Raw genomic sequence first — 21858 nt, 5'->3', positions numbered from 1 at the left:
CTCGCGCCCCACCGCGTGGCCTCCTGAGGGGGCGGGGCGTTGCCATTCGCCTTTCCCCAGAGGGGGAACTAAATCCAGGGCGCAGGTGCAGCCCAACCTCAGCACAGAGCGCGGAAACTCGCCCTCTGGGAGGTCCCAGCTCGCGGGCGCCGCCCCACCCCGCGAGCTCTGCGCAGGCGCAGTGGTGCCCGCCTGCGTGCCCCACACTATGGAGCAGGCGCGGCCCCGCCCTCCTCGGCGGAGCGCGTGTCCGACTTAAGCTTGACGAACTCCTTGGCCACCTCATCGCTGCTGCGTTGCGACAGGATGCGCAGCACCGTGAGGCCCGTGTCGTCCATGTGGATGCGGCGGCCAAGCGGCAGCCAGCAGGCGGCGCTCCCGCGCTGGACCAGCTCGCGCAGCTGCAGCACGGCCAGCCCCACTGTGCGGTCCTCGCGCGCGAAGCAGTAGTCCTTGACGCACACCTGCAGCTCATAGCACTCCGGGCCCGCTTCGGCGCTCAGCGTGCTGCGGGAAGGCTAGGCGTGAGGACACGTCTCGCCCACTGACCAGCCACGCCCCTACCGGTGACCCCCGCCCCCCCCCCCCCCCCGCCCCGGCTCACGCCCACACCCGCGCATTCTGAGCTGGGCCACTCCCATACTGAGTGGCCTCCTATTTCCATAACCTTCCACTTAGGCCGGGCCCCACCCCTGACCCAGATGTCCGGCCCCATAGCCCCGCGCTGGGACACGCCCACATCAGCTGACAACGTCCATCCCCAGCATTGTCCCTGCCAAGTCGCTCCTTCCCTTCTTCCTTTTCCTCACCCAAGGACGCCTCCATCAGACTACTCCCAGCCCCCAGCCAAGCCATATCCCCACCCCCAAGAGACCCTTCCCCCAGAGTCTTCTGGCTAGGCCATGCTCCCACCCCGTGATACCAGCACCCACACTCTCAGCCAGCTGAGCTGCTGCCTCCACCACCCTACCCCAGATATGACACCAAGAAGCCCCTTTACCAGGCTCCCATCTGAACTCAAGTTCTCCCCTTGACGTGGCCCCTCCCCCCTGCTCCCTAGCCTACTCTTCGTATGCCCAAGATGCCTCTCCATGTAACCTGCCAAGATGTCTCACCATGAGTGACTACCCACTCCAGCACTCCTCCCCCTCCCCCAGGCTACGAAAGGCTAAGAAGTCGCCAGTGCGGCCTGATGCTGGCTAGTCAAGAGCTCATTTCTTTCAGGCTACATGCACACCGATCCCTTGCATCTCCTTCCCAGGCTACATTCCTAGCCCTCAACTAGTTTGGGCCACCCCAGGAGACATCTGCCCCCTCCTAGGCGGTGCTCTTGCCCCCAGGGATTGCTTCAGGTGACCTAGCTCTCCAAAGTCCTCTGACCAAGAGCTCTCCCCTCACAGGACTGGCCAGGTTCCTGTCCCTCAGGGGCCTCCACTTCCCCCCAGCTCTGATGTCCCTTTACCCCACTGTACTCTGTCCCCCAAGAACACCCCCAATGTTACCCTGCCCCAGTGAGGTTCACACCTGATCCAAAGATCCACCGACCCTCACCCCCACCCCAGATAACCCCTCTGTACACCTTGATCAGACTTGTTTATGTTCCCCATAAATCACCTGCTCCTCTAGACCCTGATGCCCCTGACCTAGGAAGCCCCACCTAGATGTGACCACAGTCCTACCCATATGACACATATCCCCATGACCTGGACCAAGCCACACTCCACTCTTGTCCCCCAGAGCAGACTCCTCCAGATGACCTGCCCCAATAGCCCTGACAAAGTTCATTGCTGACTCGAGGAGGTCCATGCCTATGCCCCTCAGCCCCTCACCCACAAGCCTCTTGCCCCATCATGACCAACCACGCCTCTTAAACAGACCAGAATCTCCAGCCCTGGAAATGCCCCTGCCCAACACGCTCCTTCTGGCCAGACTCTTCCCCTTCATGAGCCCTCATCATGTGGTTATATCACACTCACTGTCCTCTGGGACCTGTCTGCCCCCCAAGGTGGTCACCTCCATCCTGGTGTTCCCTGACTGACGTCACTCCTGCACTAAGGTGCCTCCCTTCCCAGCATACCCACCTAGGATGTGACCTCTCCTGTTCCTGTCCCTAGGTACCACTGGCCCACCAGACATCCCTCCTGCCTAGTGGGCCCTGAGGTTCATATAGCAGATGTCCCCTTGCCATTCTCCCCTAAGCATCCCAGACTTACAACTGGAAGCTCTCATTGTACTTTGGGGCCCAGCTGTTGTTCTTGGATTTGGTCGCAAACTTGCGTTTCTTGTCACTGAGCTGGGGCCCGATGATGTTGACCTCGATGAATGGCCGGAAAATGCCAGAAGTCTGCCACTTGAGGTCATTGGCAGCCACCACTGTTGGGGGAATTAGAAGGTAAGATTGGTTAGGGTCCCCCAGTACACAGTTGTGGTTTTCAAAGCCTGTCTGAAAGACTACATTTCCCAGAATGCTTCTTTAGCCAAGTGTGGCCATATGACTAACTTCCAGCCAATGAGATGTAAGAGGAAGTGATGCATACAGCTTTCAGGTTGTGGCTTAAAAGGCAGGGAGAATGCCCTAAACTTTCGCCTTCTCCTAGCTACAAGGTGGGATGCTGATGGGGGCTGAGTTCTTTGGGACCCTACAGAGGAAGAAAGCATATTAGGGATAAAAGTACAACAAAAGATGTCAGGGGCCTGGATCCCCAACACTGTGAAGCCTCTCCATCAATTCTGGGCTGACTGTCCTCGGAGTTACCTCAGAGAAAGCTTTATTCCATCTATCTTGTTGAAGCCACTGTTATTTTAGGCCTTGGCTAAGACAGCCCAATCTGTGTTCTAATTAGAAAATAAAAGCCAAAAAAAGGAAAGCAGAGCTGAGAGATAAAGTGGAATGAGGTCTGTAACACTCTTTGTACCTCTTCATCCAGCTGTGCCTGAAGGTGGTGACTTCGGGAATTTTCAGTTTTATAAAAAGATTTTTTTTAACGAAAAAATATTTCTTCCTTACGCCAGTTTGAGTTTGGTTTTCTGTCTTAGAACCTAGTGCATCCTGGCTGAGGCACTCTCCCTCCCACCTCAGGTTACTCACCTTTCACTGTGACCTTGTGTTCCCCAGTTCCTGGATGAGTGAAGAGCTCTACATGGACGGAGACTTCACCCACAGGGTCTTCCACACCCGAGCCTGGGTGGGGCAGGGGAGGATGCTTGGCATAAGCTTCATTCTTTCCCACCCACCAGAAAGGACCTGGACTGCCTCCCACCCACCATGTGCAGGCGGCACCAGGTCATCAGCCGTGACAGGGTGGCACTGAGGGTGGGCTGGGAAGATGGGTGTTCTTAGGGAGGCCAAGAATCCTGGGTTCTAGCCTTTCACTGCCTCACTGTGTGATCTCAGGCCGATCTCTTAACTTCTCTGAGCCTAATGTCCTTTTCCTCATTCCCTGTCATTAAACTCAGCCTTCATCTTTCACACCATCTTGGCAGCATCTGATACCCTGGCTTCCTGTGCCTCAGTTTCTCCTCTTGGCTGCAACAAGGCCACACTCTCCAATCTGTTCTCATCCTACAGGTTAGTCACTCCTTCTCACCCTCTTTTGCCATTTCCTCCTCCTCTGTTGATCTTCAAGCTGTTGGGGCACCCGGTGCCTTAGTCCTCAACCCCTTTTTTGTTTTCACTTCCTCCCTAAGTACTGGTACGGTGGAAAATCCTGTCAGCTCTACCTTTAAAATACATCCAGAATTTGGCCCACCTCCTTGGCCTCCATCCTGGTCCAGCCCCCATCAACCTTCTGGCTCCATCTCACACTTCAGGTATGGCTAAATGAACCATGGCTGCCCAGTCAGAGCATTCCCTTGGCATGGCTGCAGTGACTGGCTCAGGAATGGTCATGTGACCCAAGATAGGCCAATAGGAGTTGTCCCTGGGCCAACTAGGCCAACCTGGAATATTGCAGCGGCCTCCTCCCTGTCTCCCTGCACCTTCCTCTCAGCTTCTTTCAATACACCAGCCAGAGAAATCCTAACTCAGATCATGTCCCTTCTCTGCTCAAAATCCTCCCATGGCTCCCATCTCACTCTGAAATAATCAAAGTCCTTTTGTGGCCTGCAGTGTCACTCCTGATATGTGTCACTATTACCTCTCCTGCCTCACCTCCCTCCACTCTTACCCTTGCCACGTTGGCTCCAGCCTCACAGGCTTCCTCACTACTCCTCCAACACACTGTGATAACATGACCCAGAATCCTCAGCTCTCCTGAAGTGACAGCTTGTAGAGAAATCTTTCATTTTCCCTGCCATTCCTTTTCCAATAGACCATCTCAAGTTTCCACTGAGAAATGTCCCTACCTCACCTCAGACCTTGTGGCTCCATCTCACACTTCAGGTAAGGCTAAACGAACCACGGGTGCCCAATCAGAGCATTCTCCAGCCATGGCTGCAGTGATTAGCTCAGGGATGGTCATGTGACCCAAGCTGGGCCAATAGAAATTGGCCCTGAGGCTTTTGCTGTAACTCTTAGGAAAGAGTCTCTCTCTGGTTAGGCTGGCAAGGCTGACTCTACCCAATGAGGGGAGAGTCCACCTCACAGAGGTCTCAACAGAGACCAGTGACCGATGGCATTGTTGGAGGCTCTAGATCCAGCTATTACTGATGCTGAATCAATTCCTAATCTTTCAGTTACAGGCTCACAAATTCTCTAGTCTGCCTGAGTCAGGGTAAGGTACGCTTCAGTTTCTGGCCACCACAAGCATCCTGATTGATTAGTTCTGATGGGGATCATTGAAGGAGCAGTTTAAAAGCTTCTGTCCCCATTCCTCCCTCTGTGACTCTTGGGAAGGGCATCCTGTGGGGCCTGGGAACCTGTGACCGTCAGCACCCCCACCAGTCCCCTCCCCTGCCCCTCAGGAAGCTCCCCACACCTGGAGCACCCCATGCATGGGGGGAGGAACAGGGGGAAAGGCAGGGGTGGGTGTGGGGAAGGAGAACGGGTCAGTCCAAGGTTGACCGGGTTACCTGTCTCTGGGCAGAAAGTGACCGAGGCTCAGGGGGCAGAGGGGCCTGAAGACCCTGCACCCCCTCATCTTCGCTGCCCACCCCAGGCTGCCTTCCTTGTCATCTCAGGCTCCCACCCCCCTTCCCCCAACCAGTCACATGCTCAGCCTCACCCACCACCCCCAGGCTGATGCTTCACAGCAAGCTCAATCCGGGCCAGACTGAGGGGTGCCAGGGGGGAGTCGGACAGTGGTGGGTGGGGTGAGGGGTCAGATCATGGCCAAAGCTAGTAAGAAGGGGGAGGGGGGCAGTGCTGGGCACCCCCATCCCGTGGTTTGCTGGCTCCAAGGGGAAGGGTCTTTCGCGGGCTTCTCTGTGCTTTCCCCAACCCCATCCCCACTCCCCAAGTCCCGGACACCCCCTACAGGGGAAGGTTCCTTGGGCAAAGGGTTTAATCTCCTCTGAGACTCAGCTTCCTCATCTATGGAATGATGGACGCCCTGTGGAGCGACCAGGAGGAATGTTTTCGAGAGTCCCTGAGAAATGCTTGGCACAAGGGCTGACCCAGAGTTAGAGCCTAAAAAATGTTGGTCTTCTATGCTTAGAAAAGTGACATCAATAATAATTATCATAATAATCATATAAACAATAATAATAAAACAATTACCAATTGTTGCCAGCTAGTACACGTCAGGAACTTTCCTGTCAGGAAAGTCTCAGGGCTAAATTTAATTCACCTAATCCTAAAAATAATCCTATGAAGTAGGTTCCTTGACTGCTCCCATTTTACAGATGAGAAACCTGAGGCTCAGGGAGGCAGCCTGTTGCCAGAGGCGCCCAGCCACGGAGTGGCAGAGCTGTAAGCTGAGCCCGCTCTTAACCGGGCAGGCGCCTGTCTGGGGAGACCCGGGATCTGGTTTAAGAGAAGCACCTAGGGAGAAACGAATTGCGACTCGAATCGCTTCTCCTTCCCCACGTGGAACCAGCAAGCCGTCCTTCCCCCTTGTCCGCCTCGGCCCCCTCGCAGCCAGTCGGGTCTGGGCGGGGCCCCGCAGGCCTGGGAGACGGAAGGACGGGCCTTTTACTAGCCGGGCCGGGAGGGGCGCAGGCACCGGGCACCGGGCGCGGGTGGGCGGCGGAAGCACGTACCCTTCTCAGGATAAATGTCTTCACTAAGGGTAAACCTAGTCCCTTTTCCACCATGGACTAATCACGGTGGGGAGGTGGAGAAAGGAGGGAAGGGAGCAGTGGTGGGGGGAGAGACGAGCGAGCGAGAGGCGAGGATGGAGGGCGAGTGTGCGTGACGGGGAGCAGGGTAGGCGCGGAGAGGGGGCGGCGAGTGAGAGGGAGGAGAAACAAGAGAGAGAGAAACGTCAGCTGCAGACGGGCAGACAGACAGCCTCCTGCTCCGGGGGCACACCAGGGACACTAAAAGCAGCAGCGTGGGCTGGGCACGAAGCCGAGGGCCCTAGGCTCTGGGCTGACTCGGGGGGGAAGGGGGCCGCTTGTGGCCACGGGGTTTAGCTCCCCTCACCCCGGCCTCCTCTTCCACTGCCGGAGCTAAACCTGGGTCAGCGGCCAAACTTCTCTCCCTTGTCTGCACTCTTAGGGCCAGTTTTGAAAAGGGTGGTCCCCAGGGAGGGGAACTAGGACCCTGGAGTTCTGCCCCCCTCCCCAGCCCCAGCTGCTGTGTGCGAACTCAGAGAGGGACAGGAGACAGAGGCAAGAGAAGAGAGAGAGAAAGAGAGAACTTGAGAAATGAGAACTCCCTCTCCGTCCGCCCCCTCCAGGTCGGGGTCCCTCCCATCTCTGGGGCTGTCATTCCTTAACCCCTGACAGTACAGAGGTCCCTCCCTGGGGTACTTTCAACCATTCCCCCAGAGGTCCCTCCCCGGGAGATGCCAATCATTCCTTGGCCGCATGACGTCATAGGTCCCGCCCCTGCCAGAGCTGTCAATCACTCCTTAGTCAACTGCCGTCACAGGTCCCTCCCCCAGAGATGTCAACCACTCCCTGGAACCAGGGCGTCGAGGTCCCGCCCTTAAGAGCTGTCAATCACTCCCTAGTCCTGGCCGTCAGAGATCCCTCCCCACAGCTTTCAATCACATCCTGACCCCATGACGTCATGAATTTTCCCAGGAGAGGTCATCCCCTCCTGGCCCAATGACGTCATAGGTTCCGCCCCTTCGAGCTGTAGATTGCTCATTGGCCTGGTGACACCATGGAGCTCAGGTGCGCCCCGGAGCTGTTAATTCGGCCCGGACCCATGACATCACAGAGGAGGTGAGTCAGAGGGGCTCGGCTGCCCCTGCGGGCGGGGATTGTCATCGCGTTAACCAGTGGCTCCTTACCCTGGGCCGACTGCGTCTGCACGAATGTCTTGATGAGCAGGTCGGTGGCCTGCGTGTAGAGGGACAGGGCGTAGCGCAGGGATTGCAGGTCTGGACTCTTCTCCAGGAAGGTTTTCTTGAGGCCCACGCCACCCGCATGGAAGTATTGCTGTGGGGAACAGGGTGGAGAGAGGTAAGGCTGGCAAGAACCCCTACCCGCGCATCGGGCTGGGCAGCCCCAACTCCCCTCCCCCACTCCACTGCCCTCTGCTGTGATACGCCACGACAGGGCAGATCTTCAGAACACCCAGGTCCTGCTATTCCCTCACCTCCACCCCTGCCCCAAACATGCTTGTGGACTCCCAGCACCCTCAGAATAACACCTATGCCCTGCACCCCTCCCAGCCTTCTTTCCAAAAGTCTTCCCTAGAACATACCTGCCTCAGGGCCTTTGCACTTACTATGCTCACTGGCAGGAAGGCCCTCCCAGCCCCACTCCCACTCCCTATTTTGCCACGGCTGGCTCCCTGTCTTTCTTTGATTAAGGTTTCAAGGAGTTTTCCTTAACCACCCCAACTACATGTGTTGCCAACCCTGTTGTGCTGTAATTCTCCATTTCAACAAAACATTTCCTTCAGAGTAGTTTTCACGCTTTTTATTTCATGGAGACCACGGCCCCTTTCATGTCTCCATGTTCTTGCATGGACTGGTTCCCTGCCTAGAATGCTGTTGCTTTGCCTTGTGAATTTCTATGCATTCCTCAAACCCCACCACCTCCCACATGCCTTCTAACCCAGAAAGCCCTTACTGCCCCCTCCCTGGGCTCTCCCATCTTTTCTTCTACCCTGTCCTGACCCCACAGGGCTGGGGATGTCTACATCCAGCTGACATCCAGCCTGGGGCTCCTCAAGTCCCTGCCATCAGCCAGCCTGGAGCTGACATAGAAGGGTCATCAGGAAGTGTTTATAAATGGAATGAATTAAGGCGGGTTTGAGCCTAGGTCCATGTCCACACCAGCCACACCCTCTGCCTGCCCCATCTGGGATGGGCAGGGGTGTGGCCTCTCACCTTGATAGTGTCCAGGGCCAGCTCAACAACTGCACACTGCTTCGGGGTCAAGCTCTTGGCTTCTTCTCGTACCATGTGGTCCTGGATGGATGGAGAGAGTGTCCACGTGGGCAGAGCAAATTCTGCCTTGGGGATCTGCCTATGGGTCTCATTCTTGCTAAACTCTGAAGAGCTGGATAGTGGGTCTGTCTTTTCATCATTGTGTTCCCAGTGCCTAGCATGTGGCTGGCACACAGCAGGTGCTCAATAAATATTTGTCAAATAAATTGTTTGTATTCTTGATCAAGCTGTATCTGAAGCTGAACCTTGCACCTCTTTTCAATACACTGAGCAAATACATTGTGATTAGGCCAGTCTGAGTAGGGTGTCTGTCCTTTGAGCCTGCAAAGCATGCCACTATTCTGGGACCTCTTCCCTAAGAAGCCTCCCACCCCAATCCCCTGCCCCCACCCCTGGCCTCACCTTGAGTTTAGATAGCTGACCCAGCTCCTTGGCTGCATTGAAGATCATCTGGGTTCCCTGTAGGTAACAACAGACATAACCCCGGTGAGGGTGGGGGGGGGGTCCTTCTGCCCAGTGCCCAAGCCGCCACTGACACCCCGGCCCTGGACGCCATCTTGGTTCTTGTCCAAAGGCTCTGGGCAGGGCAATGGTTGTGTCCTGGGGACAGAGGTCTGGAGCCCCCCAGGAAGTGCTGAGAAGGAGATGGTGACCTTGTCTCCAGAAATCTCAGTCCCGTGGGGTGCTACCCATCCTGCCATCTCCACCATGACCCCAGGTTTGTGGGACAGAGAAGAAAACAGAGAGCAGGCTGTGACGGTGTTTGCGGGTATGGGTGGGGCTTGCCAGCCCCGAGTCATGGAGCCTTGAGCAAACTATGGGATGGGCTCTGTGTAGTGAAAACCACTACCCACCATGGGCCCATTCCCTCTGTAGAAGAATTTCCCCAGTAATCTGGGGGGCCTGTTAATCTGACCTTTTAAAGGAAGAATCCTCCCCCTTAACACACACCTCAGTACCCCGCCCCCAAAACAGACATCAGCAATATGACATGCTGGTTATGGCTCCGATGAACTGGGTGGGCATGGGTTCAAATCCCAGCTCTGCTATGTGGCCCTGGGCAAGTCATTTAACCTCTCTGACCCCCCAGTTTTCCCATCTTGATGGGGGAAATCATATCCCAGCTTAGCTGGGACTCATCGTGTCTTTGTTCAGTGTTCACGATTCTTATCACTTTGTTTTGAGGTCACGGGCAGTGTTAGGGGAGACGGGGTCGTGGCCTGGAAGCTACATGTCCTGCCTCCTCCATTACTATGTTGGGTGACCTGAGGCATGTCTTTGGCCCTTTCTTGGCCTCAGTTTCCTCCCCTGGCTAATAGGGGCACCTACACTAGCTTAGGGGATAACAGCTGTGGGGGGAGCTGAGTATCAGTGAAGTTATGAGTCCTGAATTACTGGGTCCTGGGGTGGTCTGGGGGTCCTAGGCAGGACTAGACAGGGAGGAGGGCCATTTACAGCTGGGATGTTTGGAATCACGTTGAGGCTTTTCCAAGCTGGCCAGTGGGATCTGGTCACCCTGCCACTACTGGTATTATTATTAGCATCCTGGCTGTCGCTACTCTTCTTATTCCTTGTCTGTGATTCCCCAAGGCTGTCACAAGGCACAGTTACTCGGGAGCCCAGCCTGGACCTTGGTTTCCCCTGCAGCACCCTCCTCCCCACCTGCCACCCTTCCCGCGCCACCCCTCACGAGCAAGCCAGACAGACAAAGGAAGAAGAGACCAACAGACAGGGTCACGGTACACCCCCGGATGGCACGGATCACAGAGGTGGAAGAAGGTAGGGGGTGGGTGGTGGGTAGGTAGGGGGTGGGGTGGGAGCCAGACAGACAGGGAGAGGCTGGTCTTACATCTGAGTGGCTTGGCAATTTCACCCTGCCCTGTGGAGAGAATCAGGCGAAGGTCAGAGTTCGGGTGGCTGCTGAGAGGATACTCAGTGGGACTTCCCTGCCCCCTCAAAGCACAGCCCACGAGCTCCCTCCCAGGTTCTGGGTCTAACGCTGGAACCCCTCCCCAGCTAGGCACCTTCCCTTGTCCTCTGGTGGGGACCTGGGGCCAGACTCTGGAATGTCAGGAGGCTAGAATGAGCCCATCACCTGGGGACAGGTGTCCAATCCCACAGTCAGCCTGCCCCAAGATGGGGTGCCTTGGCGAGGGGAAAGAAGAGAAGGCTCAGAGTCTCTCCTCCCCCAACTCCCAAGACCTTACCCCAGCAGGCCTGACTCTAAAAGAAGCGTACTAACAGGTATCACCGGTTCACTCAACACACACACACCCAGGCACATCCACGGGTGTGCAGAAAGTTTATGCACACACAAACCCCCAGATCAACACACGAAGACACACACATGTGCAGAAGAATTCACAAGCTAAAACACACACGTGTACTACTAAACACTTGCACGCATGTGCACAATTACACACATAAACCCATGCACTCTCCACCCCCCAGGGATGTACATACATGTATATGGTGCCTGACATATTGCACGTGTTCCCCAAAGGGCTGGATGAATGAGTTGGGAAGCCCTACAACCCACGTTCATGAAGTGGAGACCCCACTTGTGCGCACACAGGCATGATAGCTCCCGTATGACGGCACAGCAAGGGCAACTGTTCACATGTTGCCCCGGCTCCTATCTCCTTATAACGAACACCCATTAGAATAAAAAAAACAAAACAAAACATGTCTCAGTCCAGGGCAGTTGTCCAGTGTCTGGGCCCTTCTTTTTTTTTTTTTTTTTGCGGCACGCGGGCCTCTCACTGTTGCGGCGCGCAGGCTCCGGACGCGCAGGCTCAGCGGCCATGGCTCACGGGCCCAGCCGCTCCAAGGCATGTGGGATCTTCCCGGACCGGGGCACGAACCCGCGTCCCCTGCATCGGCAGGCGGACTCTCAACCACTGCGCCACCAGGGAAGCCCTGGGCCCTTCTTGAAGCCACAGAATTTCAGCTGAGCCCAGGGCTGGGATAAGCCCTTTGGGTATTGTCGTGAGAGGGCGGGAGCTGTTTGCGCACAAACACGCGCACACACTCTAAGCCACGTCCCTGGGGAATCACTTTGTCTCTGACTTCTGGTTTTGTGGGACTTCGTTAGGACACCCTCCTCCTACCCATGACCCCCAGCTGGCCTTTCTGCCCATGCAAATGGACACACACATACACACACACACACCCAGACACCAGAGTTTGGGACCTCAGTGCAGACGAGGCCCTCATTACCTTTTCTAATCCCTTGCCATGTTTTCTCAAGAGGTTGCCCTGCAGAGACAATGTCACAAGGTGATCAACCTAGCAAGCTGTGTGGGACGGGAATCCAGAGTAATAACACGTACTCATGGGGGCAGGAAGTAAAGGGCATCTGCACTGCACAGAGGGCTGGTAACAGGGTTGCCGGGGGGGATTGTGTGTGTGCCTTAATGACTGACTCTTAAAAAGGGCAAGAGAGTCAGATAGGAAAGAGAAAGAGCCAGAGAGAGAGAGAGAGAGAGAAGTTGCTGCCAAAATATAATCCATTTACATTTACTGTATACATGAGGCTCTTGGTTCTTGAGTCAACAGGAAAGCAAATAGTCTCCATATTCAGACAGACCTGAATTTGAATCCTGATTCTGGCATATATTTACTATGTGGCTTTGAGCAAGTGACTCTCTGAGCCTCAGCTTTCCTCATCTGTAAAATGGGAATAATAACATCCATCCTACTCAAAGGGTTGTCATGAAGGTGAGCTGAAACAACAGCTATGAGGTCTGGAATACAGGGAATCCTCAATCAATGTGAATTCCCTTAGCTCTCTACCCACAAATGCATTGTCTGTAGTTGGGTACGCTGCCACCATGTAGTTACAGCCAAAGACCCACACTGCAGCCCCAAGAAGTGAGATGAGCACTAGCGAACTTTTGACAAGGTGAAATCTTGTAACAGCCTTGTCTTGCCTACAAAAGAGGACTCTAAAGTGGTTTTAACTGATCTCTGCCCTCCTATGTGTCTACATACTACCACCACCACCAATAACATTAGCTCTAATTTAGTGAGCACTGCCTCAGTCTGTCACTGAGTCGAGCACTTTAACGCATCATCCTATTTGGTTCTCACAACACTCAGAGAGCTGCTACAATTAACCTCTTTTTCCAGACAAGGAAATGGAGGTTGGGAGGTGAAGTGACTTCCCAAGGTCACAGAGAGAATGGCTGGGCTGAGATTTGATGCCAAGTCTGCCTGACACCAAGGAGTCACAACATCGTCCCCCACCTGGGTGCCTGGGTGTGTGTCTGGGATTCTTGTGTGTTAGTAGTATGTGTGGTGGAAGTGGGGTGAGCAGGGCTGGTGGTGGGGTCTGTACTGATCAGCTATACAGACCGGGGTGGTGAGGACCTGTATTTTGGGTGGCTACTAACAGTTCAGAGCTGAAAAGAGAGGCCAGAGGAGCTCCATTGACTTTGAACTTCCTTCTAGTTTCGGGGACCCAGATATCCTGGTGGTGTCTGAGCACGGGAGTAAGGGCGAATTCTAACTAAAAGATGTGGGCAGATGTGAAGGTGCTGGGCAGAGGTTTTGGGAGGAGGGAGGCCCCTCCTTCGTACTTATAATTGGGGGTGGACGTGGCCTCCCTCCCTCCCGGCCCTGCCCCTCCCCATGCTCGGCCCCAGACAGACACAGGCACATCTAGGCGGGAGGTGGGACAGTGGATGGGGGGCCAGTGGGTGAGGAGGGGGCGTTGGGTGGGGGGGTGCAGCCACGCGGTGGGCCGAGTCCAGACACAGAGCGGATGGACAGACAGACGGACAGAAGGGCCTCTACTTACGATCATCTGTCAGCCGTGATGGGGGTAGGGCGGTGGGGGAGGGGGGAATAAGTCACCATGAGTCTCCAGGGAGGCCAGGGAAGGGGCGGAGAAGGCACCGAGGGACGGACCCCGGACCCAGTGCCCCAGCCCAGCCCAGCAGCCCAGAGGAGACAGGCAGGCAGCAGGAGGTCCGGAGCCTCCCCCACCATCATTGCCTCTGGGCGGGCCCCCTCCCCCGCCCCTCCCCCAAGCCTCCCTCATCCACCCAGGAATGTCCTCCCATTATGTGTTGCGCCATCAACCGCATGCCATCACTGTCCTCAGGCCACTGACACCTCCCCGCTGGAACCCACGCCCAGCCACAACCCCTCTGAAGATGTCGCCCCCACCCCCCCTCGACCCACCCCCACCCCCCACCCCCCGCCCACCCGCCAACCCTGCAGATCACCATCTCTGGGCTGTTCCCAGAAGAGTCCCAGAGGCACGGTCCTGGTCCCTGGATGACCACTGACCTCTGCTTGACCTCTACGAACTTGGATGCTCTCTGTAACCTCCGGTTGACCTCCTGGAGCCCTCTGTTCTATTGGTCTCTGATCTTTGAAATCTGGGTATCTCCTCTCCTTGTCTCTTGATTGACCTCCAAAGCCCCCTGATGAACCCACTGGCCCCTATAACCTCTGTAACCCACGGACGGCCTTGATCCTTGTTTTCTGGGTGATCTCTGACCTTTGAATAATCTCGTGACCCACATGTGACCCCTGTGTCCCCTAGACATCTCTTTACTTGACCTTTAATGACCTCTTTGATGACTTTTGACTCATGTGTGACCTCTCTGATTTTTGAATGGCCCCACTGACCTCCAGTGGCTTCTATACCCTCAGATGGCCCTTGTGCCTGGATGACCTCTAAGCCCCCAATGCCTTTGATGCCAAGCTCTCTGGGCTCCCAAAGAGGAGGAAGCCCAGGTGTCCCCTCTGGCCCCCTGTGGGCCTCACCGTCTGGTCAGTGAGGGGTGGCAGGACGATGGTCTTCTCCATGGTGTTCATGACCAGCTTCCATAACTCCTTCAGCACCCGCTTCAGCACCGTCTTCTCACAGATTTTGGCAAAGAGAGTCAGGCTGGGGGCAAGGGACAGGCCTGAGCGAGCGCCCAGATGGACCTGACCTGAGAAGCCCCTTCCCCTCAATACATGGGCAAGGTGGGAAGGCATTCCATGGGCACGCAAGAGGGCGCACAGCCTGTACAGGGACCCCTGGGTGGTCTGATGGGGCTGTGATGCATGACGCATGGGGAGAAGAGTGAAAGGTGGTTGGACAGGTGAGCAGGGGCTAGACTTGGAAGGGGCCTCAAAGTCTAGGAGGAAGGCCTGGGCCTTAGCATGAGGGCAGTGGGGAGAGTGTTTAAGAGAGAAGAGACACAGCCAGACTCTCCTGTTTGAAAGAACATAGTAGGAGATGATCTGGAATAGGAAGCTTGGAGACCAGGGACTATGAGGGGGCTGAGGCCACGCTCAGAAGGGAGAGGAAGGGAATGAGAGGGTAAACAACAAAGAGTTCATGACTGACTGTATGGGATTGAGAGGGGGCAATCCACCACGATCCTTCTGACAACTGACCCACCCATCCACCAAACCATCCTTCCGGCAACCTTCTTTAATTCTTCCTCCATCACTTTTCCCTACCTTCCTTCTTTCCTTTCTTCCGTCCTCGCACCCAGACACCCATCCACCCATCCTCCAAATAGTTATTCATCCATCCAAATATTTACCCAACTCTCCATCCATCCATTCATCTATCCAACCATCCTTTTACCCATATACCCTCCATCTAGGTTTCTAAGCATTTACCTTTTAATCTACACATCCATCTGCCCACCCATCCCTCATGTCATTTACCATCCATTCACCCATACAAATACTTACCCACCAGTCCTTCCAGTCATTAACCCACCCATTTTTCCATCCCTTCGTGCCTCCACTCACCCACCCGTCCAAACCATTCAACCACCACCCAGCAAACATGCCCTGAGTGTCCTTTCCAGGCCAGCCCCCAGGTTTCTGAGGCCCGACCCCGGAGCCCTCCCTGGTGGACTCAATCCACCTAGCCTGGCTCACTTGCTGTCCAGCAGGTCCATGATGGGTTGCAGTACATTGTCGGCATCCTGGGCCACACTGCTGCAGGCACTGGCTGGCACATTGCCTGTGCCTTTCACCTGGCTAAGGATGTCACCCATTTGCTTGACACAGTCTTCAATGTGTGGCTGGAAGCTGGGAACACAGAGAGGAGGAGCTCAGATCAGACTCTCCTGGCCTCTGGAAGAAAGGCAGGATGAGGCTGATCTGTGGATCTCTTATCACCAGCATCGGGGAGCCATGGCATATAACAGCCAGGGCGGGATTTAATAGCAGAAATGGACATCAGACTAAGATATTTACCTGTGTTGTTTATTTCACCACACGGTCCTACTCAGGCACTATTGTTATCATCATCTCCACTTTACAGATGGGTAAACTAAGATTCAGAGAGGTTAAGCAACTCACCCAAGGCCACACAGCTAGTAAGCAGTGAAGCCTGCATTGAATTCAACTTCATCTAACTCCTAGCCTGAGGTCTTCGCCACTACATCTGCTGAGTCTCCAGATGCCGCAGGCTCAGAGGTCTGAGAGCTGTCCCCTCCCTTCTGCTCCCAGCCCTGGAGATGCCCCCACCTGGTAGCAAACACCCGGCTGAGCTCATCTAAGACGTTGTTGAGTTTCACCTGTAGCTCCTTCAAGATGTCACTGGCCTCAGCATCCAGCTGAGGAGGGAGAAAGGACATCAGGTCAGGTTTATAGGGCATCCACACGGATGGGGCATTTTCCCATCCAACCCAGGGAAAGGGATCCAATCCAGGGAAAGGGATACCAAGGGGCTGGAGAGGAAACGGAGGCCCAGACAGTTAAGCCGCTTGTTTGGGTTTGACGGAGTAGCTGAAGTGGAATTCATCAGGTACAAGCTCTGGGGCCTCCAGGCACGCGGGGATGATGGTGGCCGCACGGGGGCGCTGCCTCACCTCCTTTCCTCCCATGGCTTCGAACATCTTCTCTAGCTGAACTCGCAGCTGCTGAGTGTTATTCATGAGGATGCAGGGCTGGGGATGGGGACAGAACAGGGAGTCAATGCTCAGGACCTCGCCCCAGAGCCTCCCCTCCCCCACGCGGCCAGGGACCTCAGATGGTTCCAGGTCTGGGTCTGGAGGAAGCTGGGGTCCCACAGGGTCATCTGAGAATGGAAGACAGCATTTGGGATCAGATTTCTGGGAGTGTTGGGTGGGGGTGTCTGTCTCTGGGGACCAACAGGGGGAAGGAGGACTCCCCCGGGGTGGGCTGAACCCGGTGGGTCCAGGAGAGGGGCTGGACCTCTGGGAGTAGCAGGAAGGGGAGTTCTTGTCACATACCAGTATTCTTCTACATGGGCTCAAAACTTTGTAGGCTCAAAGTTTTGAGCTTATACCCCGAAGCATACACACTGAAGGCTTCATTCACAACAACCAGACAATGACATGAAGGCACATCCCCTCGCCTCCAGATACCCCCAGACTCACATAGTCCGACACAAAGACACACACAGTTGGACACACATGCAGACACAGGTATCAGAGCCCAGGGAAGGATGGACCTCTGGGGGTATGGAATGGGGTTAGGAGGAAACAGGACAGGGATCCCTTCAGGTCACCACTTTCTCCTTCTCCTTCGAGCAGTAGGAGGCGAAGTCCTTGGAGATGATGTCCGCATACTGGAGGAGCACATTACTGATGGTCTGGGGGGGACACAGAGGGTGGGTGAGACAAGGGGCTGGGCTTGGATGGGCCCATCAAGAGCCACTAGTGAGATCAGGGATGAACCCAAACTCCTACTAGCACCTAAGATGGACCACTGGGGCTGGGTGGATTCTCCACCCAGGATGACCATCATGGCCAACGGGAGACACCACCAGATGAAGATGTTATTTTACATAGACCCAGCTCTTTTTTAAGCTGGGTTCAAGAGCAACCAACAATCACATGAACCCAGCCCCAAACACAAGCATAACTCAGTCCCAAATGGAATCCCAATTCCTATCTGCAATCCTCAACTTCACCCCAGGTTAAAGTCAACCCATCTGAACCTCAACCCCAGGCCAATGGTCCCAACCTTCAAACTCGCCCCAACACCCACCCACGTTCTCCATAAATCCTAACATTCAATCCAACCTCAATGCCCAATTGAATCTCAGTCCTAATAGTAACCCTAAAACTAACCCCAGCCTCAACCCCATCTCTAAGCCTGACCCCAGCTCCAAATTCAACTCCAGCTTTAACCACAACCCTGACCTCACTCCCAAGCTCAAACTCAACCTCAGCCCAAACCCTGATCCCAACTTCAACTCCAATCCCAATGATATCACCAGCCCTATCCTCAACCCAAACCTCAACCTCAAATCCCACCCTCAAACTTCAACCACAATTCCAATCACTATGGCATGACCAACTCCAACACTGACCTCAACCCCTACCTTAACACCAGTGATAGCACCAACCCCAAACCTGACCCAGGATTGACTCAGTCCCAACCTCAGTATCAACCCTGACTCTGACCTCAATCCTAACCTCAACTCCAACCCCAAATTTGATCCTATTCCATCCCCCACCTGGACCCCATCCACACTCCCGAACCTTGGCAAAGCGCCTCATGTAGTGCCCCACGATCTGGGGGTCAGGACACTCAAGTTTCTTGATGATCTCAAAGCTCTGATTGAGCTGGGAGAAGACATCCACCACGGAGCAAGAGAACAGGGCATGCTCTGAAGTCTGTTGGAACTGCATTGGGAGGGAGGACAGGAGGGAGGAGAGAGGTCAGAGCTAGACAGTTCCCAGAGCCCAACCCTCTTGCTCTCCACAGAGAGATCCAGAATGCCCTGGGATGATAATGGGATGGACAGTGTGCAAGGTGAACTTAGAGCCAAGACTTAGAGGTGTACACAGCGGGCAGGGGTCGGGCTTGATAAACCGTCATTCGTTTGTTGGATGAACAAAAGACCGTCAACACTGTGAAGAAGACAAACATGGCTGGCACCTTTCAGAGACTGGCCTCATCCCAAGGGCATTTTTTGCCCCCAGATTGGATCCCAATGGACCCCAGAAGTAGTGAGGTCGCTGTGAGCAGACTGGGACCTTGGTGGTGGATCAGCTTTCTTACCCCGTCCTTCTTGTCTCGCTCCAGGGCTCCGTGCAAGAAATCCCGGGACACTTCCTCATTCTCGTCCAGCCACTGGATGACGAAGGGCTCAAACCACCTGGAATGGAGAGACAGGATGCGGCCCTGCCATCTCCTGTCCCCCTAACCCTCTGCTCAAAATCACGCTATGGCCTGGGTGGCCGCTTCCCAGCTCCCCTCCTGCACGAGGCCTTGGCTGTTTCATCCTTGAAATGAAGGGCGTGACTATTGTCAGAGCAAGGCTCAGACATGTGGAAATCCTGGTTGATAAACTGCCCCTGGGCAAGTGGGTTTATTCTCTGAGGTCCTGATACAGCACACAGTAGGTCCTTGGTCAATGGTGATCATCATCCCACTCTCCAACAAAGCCCGAGAGTCAGACATCCCGAGTTCGAATCCCTGCTCCGTCACTAATTAGACAGCACCTTGGGCAAATCCTTCAGCATCTTATCCTGTTTCCTGATCCACAAAGTGGGAATGACAACACTCCCATCTGGTAGAATTGGTGAAAGGATTAAATGAGAAAAGACAAGTGGGACTGCTCAGCACGGTTCCTGATACATGTGATCATTAACTGTCCATAGTCCAATGACTGAGAATGGAGAACACTGGGTTTGTACCCCACCTGTGCCCCTGATGCCCAGGGAACTCTGAGGAGGTCAACCCTCCCACCCTGGCCCTCAGTCTAGCTGTCAGCGCTACAGTTCTGGCTTGGGTTCAGGGCACAGGACTTACGCAGGATACTCAGGTACTCGGTCCTTAAAGGCAGGAAGCTCTGTCACATACTCATTGTAGAGCCATTTGACCTTGAAGTGGAGGTTCATGTAATCGGCACTCTTGCATAGGCGATGCTTATCGTGCTCTGGTGGGGGAAGCAAGGGGGCAGCTTAGCCGGGAGGGTCTGCCACTCTCTGTCTTGGTAGTGCCCACTCTGGCCATCACTGATGTCTGACCTCTGGTATGAGGGTCCAGGGCACTCACAGCCTTAGAAGGGACAATGAGGCACAGCTACCTGCTGTAGCCAGGCTGGGAGAGACAGGGGTGGGAGGACTCACCCTCCATTGCATACTTCATATCCTGGGCAAACAGATTCCACATCACTTCAGCGCTGATTTTACCCACGTTCAATTCCTGGGGAAACCTGGTGAAGGCCATGAAAGTATGAAACCTTGGCAGACAGAAGCCAGATGGCACAGGATGCTTTGGCCTTCCCAGCCCCAGAGGGTAGTGCGGGACAGACAAGGGGTCTGGATTCAAGTTCATTCATAGCTACTGACTTGCTGAGTGACTCTGCACTGGGGCCCTGCTTCTCTCTGAGCCTCCACCTACCCATCCCTCCATTCACTCATTAACCCATTCATCCATCTATCTACCTATCCATTCACCCACCCATCTGTCTATTCACCCATCTGTCCATCTCTCCATCCATCCCTGCATTCATTCCTTTATCCACCCACCCATCCTTCCACCGATCTATCCATCCATCCATCCACTTATTCATCCATCCATCCATTCATCCACCTGTCCATCCATCCATCCATCTATTCATCTATACATCTCCATTCATCCGTCCATCCATCCATTCATCTATCCATCATTTGGTCCATCCATCCAAAATCCCTCATCTTAACTCGATATCTAATTAACCAAGAGATGCTGGCACCCCAGAGACAGGAGCCTTTCTAGCGCTCACCTCAGGGAGCAGTAAAACACAATAGCTCATTCGGCTAACACAGGCGAAAATTCTACAGACGTGTAAAGGCACAAACCAAAACTGTGCACACACTCACACAATACACACATTGCACATTAAAGTACATTCCACAATTGTACACAAATAACAATTAAATCCATAAACCACAACTATACACAAAATTATATACACACATGTAAGAGATAGTGTGATGTACATGCAAAACATTTAGTAGAGTATCTAACACAGTAAATACTTGAACAACACGATCTATTGTTATTTACGAACCTACGGACCCATATAAAATTACATACATATGTGCACAGTTACACAAATCAACACATACAAAATACCTGTCTGATTAGAGTGACTGTGTACACGCACACAGTTTTGTTTGTTTGCCAATTATGCCATATTTCATCCATGCACAACCACACCCACAACTGCCCCCACATACACAACGTTTCATATGTAATTAGATACGATCGCCTTTACACACAAGACACAAAACTGTGACACATTCACGACGACCTCCAGATAATTAACTGCACAGACATAGAACTCACTGGTTGAGGCAGGGAGTGTAGGAATTCTTGTCTTCCTCAATGATGGACACTATGAGAGTGATCAGCTTGGACCAGAAGTCGAGGTTCTTGATGCTGGGGCCCTGCTCCTCTGGGGGAACTTCCCCCTTCTTGGCCTGGAAAGAACAGTGGGGACGTTGGCCACAAAGGATCCAGGGGTGGGGAGCTCAGACATTTCATTATTGAGGGCCAGGAGGTTAGTGAGGCAGGGCCCCATTGACATATGTAAGTTTCAGGTGTGAGGTCTGCGTGAAAAGGAACTAAACTCACATAAACTGGCCCCAACAGAGCTCATGTCCACGCAGCTCAACGAAGCTTAATTAGGCTCAACTCATAAAACTGAATGGAACTGAATTTAGTTGAACAAACTCAAGCCCGCTAAACCAAACAGAACTGAAATGAATGCAAATCGGGACCACTTAGCTTAACAGATGGCAGTTTTCAGAGTTAATTCAGTGGAACTGGGCCAATTACACTGAATTAGTGGAATTAAACTTAACTGGATTGAATTAAACTCAAATGAACCCAACTGGATTGAACCTAATCAACTTGTTCAAGATCAAGATCAATCTAAATCAAAATAGCGGAAATAAATCACCTTGAACTCAACCCAACCCAACGTAATCTAATTCAACTCAACCCAAGTCAACCCAATCCAACTCCACCTACTTATCTCAACCTAACATACTCAGGCCACCTCAATCCAGCTTTAGTTAATCAATGGAAATGAAAATAGTTAAACTCAACTGAAATAAGTCCAATTCAACCAAGCTCAGTTGAACTCAACGGTACCTAATCCAACAACCTAGCTCATCCTAACTCAAGCCAACTCAACCCAGTCAAGAACAATTTCAATTCAAGTAAACTGAATGGAGATGAATACATTTTTACTCAGTTAACGTCAACTCAGTCCAACTCAGTGATGCTCACTAATTAGCCTAGAGCAATATTAACTTAAGTCAAGCAAACAGAAATAAATAGATCTAAACTGATCATAGTTGAACTAAACCCAGCCCAGTTTAATCTACTTCATCTCAACCCAGTTCAGTTAAGAGCGATTTGATTTCAACTCAACTGAATGTAAATGAACAGAATGAAATAAAATTGAACTGAGTTC

At 53.6% G+C, this 21858-nt stretch overlaps 1 protein-coding gene across 1 annotated transcript in view; it reads right to left on the bottom strand.

Moving 5' to 3' along the window:
- Nucleotides 1–206: 206 nt before the first annotated feature.
- The window catches only part of UNC13A (unc-13 homolog A), a 63333-nt gene continuing 41681 nt past the window's right edge, over nt 207–21858 (bottom strand). Inside the window, exons 26-44 of the mRNA XM_029217286.1 lie at nt 20724–20857; nt 19520–19605; nt 19200–19326; nt 18447–18543; nt 17924–18067; nt 16945–17028; nt 16283–16360; nt 15939–16027; nt 15345–15497; nt 14226–14349; nt 13249–13254; nt 11667–11705; nt 10297–10326; nt 8850–8906; nt 8388–8468; nt 7341–7488; nt 3089–3181; nt 2214–2373; nt 207–507 (exon numbers count right to left, since the gene is read on the bottom strand). Of these exons, the coding sequence (XP_029073119.1) occupies nt 207–507; nt 2214–2373; nt 3089–3181; nt 7341–7488; nt 8388–8468; nt 8850–8906; nt 10297–10326; nt 11667–11705; nt 13249–13254; nt 14226–14349; nt 15345–15497; nt 15939–16027; nt 16283–16360; nt 16945–17028; nt 17924–18067; nt 18447–18543; nt 19200–19326; nt 19520–19605; nt 20724–20857 (2031 nt within the window). The remainder of the gene's footprint in view (nt 508–2213; nt 2374–3088; nt 3182–7340; nt 7489–8387; nt 8469–8849; nt 8907–10296; nt 10327–11666; nt 11706–13248; nt 13255–14225; nt 14350–15344; nt 15498–15938; nt 16028–16282; nt 16361–16944; nt 17029–17923; nt 18068–18446; nt 18544–19199; nt 19327–19519; nt 19606–20723; nt 20858–21858) is intronic.

The sequence above is a fragment of the Monodon monoceros genome, unplaced genomic scaffold (genome assembly GCF_005190385.1).
Source record: "Monodon monoceros isolate NGI ecotype Baffin Bay Population unplaced genomic scaffold, NGI_Narwhal_1 Super_Scaffold_12, whole genome shotgun sequence".
Classification (NCBI taxonomy): Eukaryota; Metazoa; Chordata; class Mammalia; order Artiodactyla; family Monodontidae; genus Monodon; species Monodon monoceros.
Note: the sequence above shows the minus strand (reverse complement) of the source record. Positions and strands in the feature narration are given on the sequence as shown.